This window comes from Amblyomma americanum, chromosome 3 (genome assembly GCF_052857255.1).
Source record: "Amblyomma americanum isolate KBUSLIRL-KWMA chromosome 3, ASM5285725v1, whole genome shotgun sequence".
In the NCBI taxonomy this organism is placed as follows: Eukaryota; Metazoa; Arthropoda; class Arachnida; order Ixodida; family Ixodidae; genus Amblyomma; species Amblyomma americanum.
This window is the reverse complement of record NC_135499.1, coordinates 143,102,352-143,113,003: the sequence shown is the minus strand read 5'-3', so window position 1 is coordinate 143,113,003 and position 10,652 is coordinate 143,102,352. Positions and strand designations below refer to the sequence as shown.

General features: G+C 49.7%; 1 protein-coding gene across 4 annotated transcripts in view; it reads right to left on the bottom strand.

Moving 5' to 3' along the window:
* Positions 1 to 3,429: 3,429 nt before the first annotated feature.
* Positions 3,430 to 10,652, bottom strand: part of ssp3 (SCAPER domain-containing protein short spindle 3) — a 107,103-nt gene continuing 99,880 nt past the window's right edge. For 2 of the 4 annotated variants that reach the window (XR_013313334.1, XR_013313335.1), the window contains 2 exons: positions 4,751 to 5,258; positions 3,430 to 4,712 (listed from right to left, as the gene is read on the bottom strand). Coding sequence is in view for 2 of the 4 variants with exons in the window: in XM_077658108.1 (XP_077514234.1) it covers positions 5,158 to 5,258 (101 nt within the window). In the remaining 2 variants the exon portion in view is untranslated. Of the gene's footprint in view, positions 5,259 to 10,652 lie in introns of all 4 variants that reach the window. The other 2 variants (XM_077658108.1, XM_077658109.1) reach the window with 1 other exon arrangement.

Genomic DNA, 10,652 nt, shown 5'->3' with positions numbered 1-10,652 from the left:
AAAATACCTTGTGCCATGGCGCTCTTTGCCCATAGATGCCCTTGCGCCATAAAAAAAATCCACCCATCCAGATATATAATCGTTTTGGAGCATTAATGAACACAGTAAACGTTTGTAAAACTAATTCGCGTGTCTCAAAATATGGGCGTGGTGAAGAGATCACGCGCAGCCCCCCAAAAATTTGATAGTTGTTGTGTCTGTCACCGCTGTCTCCAGAGGTTTTTTTTTTTTTTGTGCGGACATTCGGATATACGAAAATATCCTGGGAAATTCGAAAAAAAAGTGCTGTTAGCCAGTGATTGTTGATGCAGTTTTTAGACTGTTGTGTATACCATGTCACGAACAAACCTCTGCGCTCAAGCGCTGCAAAGCATGCCTCTCGCCTCCGCTTAGTGCCACTCGGTACTTCACATGATTCTGGTCGACACACGACTCACACATTCCCAGTTCTGAACATAGGCGGTGAGTCGAGCGCAGTCTGTTTACAAGAGCAGGGATGGTTGGGCACAAGAGCCTCAAGAGGTTGGGCCTTCGATCCATCACTCATCATCGTTCTTTCAAGGCGAGAACCTTGGGGAGCGGGAATATCAAAATTTTGGTAGCAGACTGAATCGAATAATTCCGAATATAAATACAAGCACCTTAACCTAAAAACGAAACATCAATTGCAAAACACAGCCATGAAAATAAACATGCGTTGCAAAAAAATTTTATTTCACACATTATTTATACCCGTAAGGCCTGCTACTGGGCACGGAAACATAATAGCAGTAAATTTTGTTTTCTAGACCTAATAACATGAATTCCATTCGTAGAACAGTATTTTCATGTTGTTATAATGTCTATAATAGTTCGATGTAACATATATGACAAAGGAGCTTAATGAATGCTGTCATAGAGCATGCAAAGATCTCGTTATGCACTGAATCGTGAAATATTGCAAGGTGGCCAGGAATCTCCGGGTTGGCGGAGTGACGTCAAAAGTTGCTGTTAAAGCGCTGGCTGGGCAACGCCTCCGCAAATGCGCGCCGCTCTCGACGGGACGAAAACCACCCGGGCCTCGCGCATCGGCTTCGCCGCATTGCAAGCTGCAGAAAGGGGCAAAATGCTTTCGAAAACTTGAGGTGATAAAATAAAAGTACGCCGTAACATGCAGCATGCGGGTAGGAACACTACCTACAAGGCTATTGTTTCTGTTAGTTTTTTATTGTTCTCCTGTGGCTTAAAATTGTAAGCCACAAATTATAATAAGCAATAGGGAAGTAATTACTCACTGACATCCACCCGTGCGCAGCCATACGGCTCCAAAGGAAAGCCATACAGCTTTCGCGGAAACTTCGTAGTTAGAGAAAATTCGCCCTGGTCCGGGGTTCGAACCCGGGACCACCGCTTCACCGGAGCAGTCGCTCTACCAATTGAGCTAACCGGGACGGAAGCTTGTGGCACGGCGAGAGCGAATTGATCAATAACTCGAACTAGGAACCGTGATGGTAAAATGTTTTAGGGGAAACCCCTAAGGTGGAGTAGATTTGTAATAAGGGAGTAATTACTCATTGACATTCACCCGAGCGCAGCCATACGGCTACAAAGGAAAGCTATACAGCCTTTTCAGAAACTTCGTAGTCAAAGAAAAATTCGTCCTGATCTGGGGGTTCAAGCCCGGGACCACCGCTTTACCGGAACAGTCGCTCTACCGATTGAGCTAACTGCAACGGCATGCTTATGGCTGGTAGAGCGACTGCTCCGGTGAAGCGGTGGTACAGGGTTCGAACCCCGGATCAGGACGAATTTCTTTAACTACGAAGTTTGTGAGAAAGCTGTATAGCTTTCTTTTTGTAGCCGTATGGCTGCGCTCGGGTGGATGTCAATGAGTAATTACTCCCTTATTACAAATCTACTCCATCTTGGGGTTTCCCCTATAACATTTGACCATTGTAATAAGCCAATACAATAAGGCGAAATATTTCTTGCGATAAAAGCGGTCGCCGCGAACCAATCGCAAGATCGAGCGCACACGTGCTGTAGCTTTGCTCCGTTCCTCCCAAGATACAATTTCGAGCGCGCCGCGTCTCTTATAGCAATGATCGAAAGTTACAGGAGCACTACTGCCTCTTCTCCGAAATCACCGACGCGTTCGTTGACACTTGTCCACTGCGTCGTGGCCCAAAGCTATGACGGGCCGAGTTGTCGCGCATCGTTTTCCGATCTGCGAAAACGCAGCGGCCGCGCCGGCTCTCGACAGCCGTCAACGCACTGGTTTTATGCAAGGCCTAGTATAAAAGTGTGTGCGCTTTTTCCGCATGCTTCTAGTCCATTCTACGAGTGAAGTGCAAGCTAAATGATGCAACAAGCACGAGATACTGCAACTATCGAGTGCCGTTTGGAAACATCGCGACAGTTTGCCGCTAGCTTATGAAAACAAGACCCGTAAATTCCGAATGTTCAGAAGGGTGAAATACCTCGAACAAAAGTACGGTGCGAACCAAGTATGTCTCTCGTACATCTCATACTAGTATGTCTCTCGTACAACTCATACTCATACTCGTACAACTCATACTCGTATCTCTCTCATACATCTATATGCACTATTGGCAAACCATTCGAGATTTTGTACTTTCGTTCACTCCAAAGAGAGCCAGAAAGAGCTACATATGGTCAAAAAATCCATATGTGCCACACCTGGCGTGGGCGCAGGTTGCCTCAGTTTTGGAAAATTGTGCTTTTCGTGCAGCGATGCGCAAAAAATCTTCTATCTAAATAGTGCAACTGGCGAAGCTGTCACACCTTAAGTAGTTTTTAGCGATCTGAGACGTCTGTTCCTTAAGCGTGCTAGGCAGCGACTTCACATTAGAACCCAGCGGTCGCGAGTGCTCCAGTACAGCCTATCACTATAAAACATTACACCCAGTGGTCTCGTGGAGGACACCAGTGAAAAACCACTTAGTCGCCCTAAGTTATGATGAAAGCTCATTAATACGCAAAATCACCTCAGGCTACCAGAGATGTTCCCGATCGTGGATTCTTTACATCTATGTCCTACAAGACCTGAATTCGTCCTAAATATTGGAGAAACATTTCACGTGTCTCAACTCCGCCACATAAATAAAAAGGAAAGAAAGATGGAGATACACTGGAAATAAACAGCGCAAGGATAAGAAGGCGGTATGCCGCCGTCCGCAGTGCGTAGCTGTCAGGACGAGTGCCACCGTCTTGCGCGTACCGCTATTCCGCGGAGGCGACTGCAAATACGCTAGCATGCTTGCAGAGAAAGTAGCTTCTTACGCAGGAAGATCTACGGTAAAAAAACACTGCGCAGGACCCACGAAGCGTAACGCACGCACACAGAACCAGACACGCCTTCTAATTCAACATAACGAGTGCACGAACGCACAAGAAAACAACCACTGAAAAAAAAAAATGTATGCAGTATACAGGAATACATCAATTTATTGGAGCAAGATGAAATCATACGCTCTAATCTAGGACACTGATGTCGTGTGCATTATAAGGCAAGTGACTCGAAGAGACCAGGGCAGGCGAATGGGTACAAATCAGAAAAGATATACAACGAAATCCGGTTCATGTAAACATTCGCACGTCTAAGTTTTTTCATTCCACGTTCGGCTTTTCCACATATACACCCTTGATGCAAAAAAGCCAACCCACAGAGAGTATACACCGGCGTCCAAATTGGACAAAATGTGCAACAAAATCTAGTTCATCAAAACGTTCCCATGTCTATCAGGGCGCTCTCATTCCACGTTCACTCCACGCATACACATCTTTCCAGCAGAACAGCCAACTCATAGAGGATATATCTGAGTACTAATCGAAAGACAGACACCACAAACCCCAATTCATTGAAACGTTCGCATGTCTCACTGCGCGGTTTCATTCCGAATTTGGCTTTTCCACATATCCACCGTTACCGCACAAAAGCCAACTCACGGGGACATAAACTTCGATTACCAAATGCGGCAACATACGAGTACTGTGCACTCAGAGCATCACGTCATAACATGACACAGCCCGTTATTACAGCTGCAATCAGATGCAGCTGGGATTAGCGCGCCTTAAAACCGGCAACGAACACGTGCAGTCGGGCAAGACTTCAACCACGTCACGCCAACAACCTAGAAAGGTCACGGATAAGCGAAACTGTTGAATTATGAAAGTCTGAGCACGTGCACGTAGTTAACAAACGACACGGTGACAGCACCCAGGCTCGAAGTTTCTCCTGGCTATTTGCTCTTTAAAGTGAGAGCGCGCAGGTCGAGAAAAATGACTGCTTGCGATAGCGTTCTGCATCACTACGGGGCGTGTTCATTTGCCGTGTGAGACAAAAGGCATGCCCGCATTATGAGCGAGCATAATTGGACACCTCGACAAAGTCCATAAATAACAAAATAAATATCACGCACCTAAACGCGGGAAAAATATGAGCGCGAGCTCATTACGTTCTCTAGCTGCAATTCAATGAAATACAGGGCGATAAAAAATTCAAAACAAAGTATACTGTAAGTATCCTCATACATCAAAACAATGAACCCGTCAACAACTTAATGTTAAAAGTAGAAAAAATAGTGTAACAAAACAGCGTGTAAAGTTTCTCACGGGCCCTCGGTGTTTTTATGCAATTTCAAAGAAACAAACGAATAACAAGCGCTAGCCAGTACCACAGTTTCAAGTATGTCATGATCAATAAGCACAACCTGGCGGGGTCCCGTGTTCTTGTACAGCACAAATAAACCTTCCAGTATCGTGGCTGCAAATTCAAGAAAGTGCAGAGGCCATATCGTGCCAAGTAGCACGTGATGGAATACAAACGAAGCGATATAATTCGATCATCATTTTTACCGGGCTCATCACTGTCGAGAAAGGGAAACGACAGTTTTCTGTCTCACTACACTTAAAGTATGAATGGCAGCCACGTTACTTAAGTTCGCGTGTCCCAAACCCAGAAAGAAAAGTATCCAGAAATCCTGGCTTGGCCACCAAGCCGGCGCACTCGCCAGATAGAGCGATTTGCTGAGACCCTCATATCTGTACGCCTCCGGTGTTGGTAGGCCACAGGTAAACTACATTGAATGTAAACATCCCAGACAATTATAGCAACTGCTGACAGAACAGGAGATCTGGCAACTGTTCTTCAGTTGACTACGGAGTAGACGCGTCAGGTTCGGAGAAGAAAGCTTTTGCTGCCGTCCACTTGCTCTTCGGAAAGCGGGTCTCGAGGGAGAACCAGTCATCGCCGTCTCCTGAGAATATATAAGAAAAGGGGGCGAAGGAGTGAAGACAAATATTAGACACGGCGCAAATGAAAAAATAAAAAGAGCAAAAGAGAGAGAGAGAGAGAAAAGAAGAACGGGAAGGCAGGGAGGTTAACCAGGCGATGCTCAGTAGGCTATCCAACACGTGGGGAGGGGAACAAAGGAAAAAAGAAAACGAAGAGCGAAAAGATTACAAAAACCTTGGCACAAGCACTAGCAATATGGAAGGTAGAACATGCGATCGACAATTATTTACCCCAAAATAATTGCAAGGCATAACTGTGACTAGTTCTCGCGGGAAACAAGGTATTCAAAAGAGTTTCCTCACATGCTGCGTGTACAGTCCTGGCCATAATAGAGAGCTTTAGCCGTACTGTACGGTAAATACGGCAACTTCTACCGCACGGCAAACGTTGGCTAGGCAAGCCTGGCAGCGGTAGCAACGGCAACGCGTTGCCGTATTTGCCGGACGGCTGTCCCGCTACGCTAAACCTCTCTAATATTACCGGAGAAACCTAAGCAGCGCCAACAAACGAGGAGGACAGAGAAAGAAAGCGCGTGTCTTTGGCTTTCTTTCTTTGTCGTCGTCTTTTTGTTTGCGCTGCTTTGGTTTTTCCCGTGATGAACCAACTAGCCTACACTGCCACTCTTCATAATATTACCGAACACGCTTCGGCGATGGTACTCTCGTCGCGCATTACCTAACGAAAATTAGGAAATAGTTTATAAATATGCCGCTAGTCAGCTTGCGCATGGACCCAAGAAACCACCACATCTTATCCAGTGACCGGGTGAGAAAATTTAAAACACCAAAACGTACTCCGTAATATTTTGGCCGTACATGTACTATCGCGATCAGAAGTTAACGGGACGCGAGTATGCGGAAATGTTTTTTTATTTCGGCTCGGTAACGTAATCCAGTCACCTGATATGTGCCAAGATATGAAGGGACGTGCATGCTCTTTCCGCTGGTGACTATGCTACGTGTCTGGCTAGCGAGATAGAGCTTCAATGAGCTTTTTTCTTTGGACACGCGTCCCGTAATATTTTGATCGCGATAGTACACGTACACTCCAAATAGTGATGAAGCAAGAATGAAGGAGCCGAGTAAAACCACTTATACAAGTGGCCTTTAAAAAAATGTGGCAATCGTATGGGGAAAATCTTAAAACGGGCCATAAACGACGCTCACCGAAGCAGAAGGGATACGGCCTTCTTAAACTGCAACAGTTAAAGACTATTGCCGTGTAAGCCCAACGTGCACGCTAAGAGCCACCAACTGGCTGAGGCATCATATATCAGTTATGGTATATGGGGGTTCAACGTCCCAAAGCGACTCAGGCTATGAGGGACGCCGTAGTGAAGGGCTCCGGAAATTTGGACCGCTTGGGGTTCTTTAAAGTGCACTGACATCGCACAGTATACAGGCCCGATTTTTGACCGCGGCGGTCGAATTTCGATGAAGGGGAAATTCTAGAGGCCCGTGTGCTGTGCGATGTCAGTGCATCATATGCCATCTCCAACACGAGCAACATGGCTGTGCGCACTGGCACACTTACGATCGACTTCCAGCAGAAGTACTCGCTGCACGAGTACTGTGTTCAATATTCCGGTAGCATAGAGAAAGATATAGGATAAGGGACAAAAAAAAAAGGCATTCGCTTCAACCGCAGCGAACAATCAGCCCGCGGCCGCGCCCAGAACACCTTCGCGAGAACCGTGTAGCGGGCAGAGAAGCGGCCGTCTCAGGCCACCATCTGCTCGCGAGCTCCCCCAAAAAACACACACACACGCACAAGGCGAAAAGCAGGGATAGCCGGGCACTCCCCGCGCTCCATCGTGGCCGCGTGACGCAAGGAAAACAGCCGCGGCGGCGGCGGCCACGTGGAGGGAGATAACTCACGGCGGCACGCGGCGCCGAGACGCGAGAGTACGCCAGCGTCGCGCCGGCCACGTCCGGCCACAGGATCGGAGGAAGAGAGACAGGCAGGAGGCCGACACATACGCACCGGGGGAGAGAGAGAGAGAGGGAGCAGCGGCCGCAGGAAAAAGCTTGCGACGACAAGCCGACGGGTACGCCATGAAGGGGGGGGGGGGAGGGGAGGGGGGGCTGCCGGCCGCCGAACCGGGGCCGCAGAGCTCGGGTCCGCGCCAGCGGCGCGCGGCGCCTAATGGCAGCAGCGGCCGGATGAAAGGCGGCGTTAAAAAACCGGAGGTAGTAGCGGCGACGGCGGCAGCACCGCTGTTGTCTGTGCTCCCCCTCCTCCCCGCACGCGCTAAGTCGGAGGGAGCGCGCGGTAGAGTGCGTGCGTGTTTCTTGCCCCGCGTGCCCTAATTAGATTCATAACTCCGCTGGGACGCGTGCGGAGGCGGAAAGCCAAAGTGCATTAGGCGGCGGGTAGCAGCGCGCGCCTGCGGAGGCTGAAGGCCGCGCTCTGCTCTGTCGGACCCCCCCCCCCCCCCCCCCCCCCCCCCCCGTCGCGATACAAACGCGCTCGGAGGGGGAGGATGGAAAAAAATGGGGAGCGCGCCGCCGCCTCCAATCCGTCACAGAAAACGCGACGACCCGCGCCGCAGGAGCACAGAAGGCTTCGCAACACGCGCGAGTCGCCCGCCGCGTGAGTAGCCCGCCCAGCCTTCCCACGGAGAGCCCGTTAAATGCACTCCCGCTACGGCGAGGGGAGCGTAACGCGTGGGAGAGGAGGATGCGGAGCAGAGAGAGAGAGAACCAGAGGCTGGGGGCAGCGAACGCGCGCGTATAAGTGCATTCATTTGAAGTTCGAAGGATGACAGAACGGCGTTGCACGCGCCACTGCTGCTGCTCTTACTTCTGGTTAAGTTTGGAACTATTTAGGCGGTGCCCAACAGACGTGAGAAGCGCTGCTCTTGGCACAGATGCTCGCCTAGCATGTGCAGAGCGTCAGACCAGTCCGTAACGTGCAAATGTTAGCGCGTAAGACCCGTTTCACGTGTGTGCGATGATTTCTGCTTGCGACACTGCGAATTCCGTCGGTCTGCGACCGGGGAGCACCGCCGATCTAGTCGCAGAATGCTTGAGATCGGGTTTCGCCCGGTTGGAAATCGCTCGCAAAGTCGGGGTGTTCGGGCTGCGACTGACCAATGGGGAGCGCCGAGACTGCGCGCGACGTTGGGTCACGTGGGAGCTCTTGCCACGGCGGAAGCAGAACTGTTTATTCCAATCTAGACGTACGAAATATTGCGTTGCATCTAAAAGTGCGCCGGTCATAACACAATCACCACATTCTGTGTAGCGTTTCTATCGCCTTTGGTTATGGGTTGCCTATGCGAGCATCAAGCAACCTTGCGTGTCCCTGCGACCGAATTCGCTGGGTACGCGTTGCATGTGAAAGCACCGACCGAAAAATCGCACAACGGTGTCACCGACTTGACCGAATATTTTCGTCCTACTCGCAGCATGCGAAACGGGCCAAACGCGTATGTCTGTTTTCACGTATGGACAAACCGGGCGACTGCCGCAACAGTGTGCTGGGCGAAAATGTGCCTCGAAATAGCCCAGCTCTGCGAACAAAAGTAAAACGCTGCGAACAAAGAGTAAAAGGGTCACATTCACACATCAGGCTCCACTATTACGGAAAAAACGTCCTAGATAAAGCGACATAAGCGAGAACCGATGAGCGATGCAACATCACCCGGAATCAGAAATTTACAGAGCACATCGCGATTTCAAACGATCAAAAACGTATCGCGTCTCGCGTGGCGACGTGAAGCAATTGTTACCTACCTACAGACTGTTCCATTTATTTTGTCGAACGCAGGATCGACAGTTAGCGTGGGCACAGCAGGGTCAGACTGCGCGAAGCATCTCGCACATGGAAGCGATTTACGACTGGATGCCTAGCGCGCTGTGGACTGCCTCAGTTGGAGCTTTTAGTTGCGACCTCCCGAACATTATGGTGCCTGCCAGGGTACAGTGTCGTCACGCACGAGCCTCCTACCGTGCGAGGAACCTGAGCCTGGGCAGTCTCTAGTGACGTTTTCATCCTGTACACAGAGATGTCAAACACCTGCTATTTGGACTTTTGCGGACAGGTGGAGAGAGCTTGTGCCACCGCTTCTACTGCGCTTGCACATGGTACACACAACAATCTAGGGAGCAATGTGGCGAAGCCAAGGAAGCGTTCATCGAGGAGGTCTATATGGGACGGGTGTCCGCGCCATCATGTTCCGAAAAATCGCCAATCGCTAAAGCATTGTGCATAAAAACGCCGGGGATCCGCGTCCCAAGGCAAGTCGTCTTTTGACACAAATAAAAAAACAAACGAAAAAAATAATAGAAGCTACCAGAGAGAGAAACTAATTTCGGTGTACGGATAAATAATGCTTAGCCCTTGATAAAGGGCAGCCATATACTTAGATAAGTCATAGAAAAAGCATACATATCACACCCTGGCCACCATCGCGGTGGTTCTGTGGTTATGGCGCCCGGTTGCTGACCCGAAAGCCGCGGGTTCGTGCCCGGCCGCAGCAGTCGCATTTCGATGGAGGCCAAATGCTAGAGGCCCGTATAACTTTGCGATGTCAGTGCACTTAAAGAACCCCAAGTGGTCGAAATTTCCGGAGCCCTTCACTACAGCATCACTCATAGCCGAGTCGCTTTGGGACGTTAAACCCCATAGACCATGAAATATTATACCTTGACGGCAGATAACGATCAGCTAAAGGGCAGACACCGAACATCCCGATCGGATAAATGTAGCAGAGACGAAGATCCTGTGACCCGCAAAAGACACAGACTCGCCGCTTGCGCGTAGACGAACTTGCAACTGTCAAGCGGGATGGGCCTCGCGGCGCCAGCAAATGGGGGCGTAAAGTAGACGGCTGAAAACGCCTAGTAACCTAAAAGCCCTTCAACTTAAACCCTATCGTAAACACCGCCCACACAAGAGCGAAAACTCGCGAAGCAGCTCCAAACAACACGAGAAGGCTTGTTTGGCAACAGACAAGATTACACGCAGGATATAAGAAGCACCCACACGTGTACGCGACGTGGGCGCACACAAACAGAGCGGATATTATTCTACAAGACCCATTCCTGAAAGTCCAGAAGAAGTAAGACAAAGCCCACGACGAGGCTTTCGTCGGCACAAAGAAAAAAAAAACAGACAGCAAGCAGGAACAGACAAGACGAGTCGTACGTGAGCGCGCTTTCCGGGAGGTGCTGAGCAAGAGACAAGAGGGTGAAAGAAACAAAAGAAAAATAGTGAGGCCGACGCAGTTATAGCAAAATGTGGCTGGTGAAGAGGAGCGCTCGGGGCGCTGCAAGTAAGAAAAGTCCGGATGAAAAGCCTGAGAGAACCACCTCAGCAAAAAACCACCAGCAAGAGTCCGCGCTAGACGCCT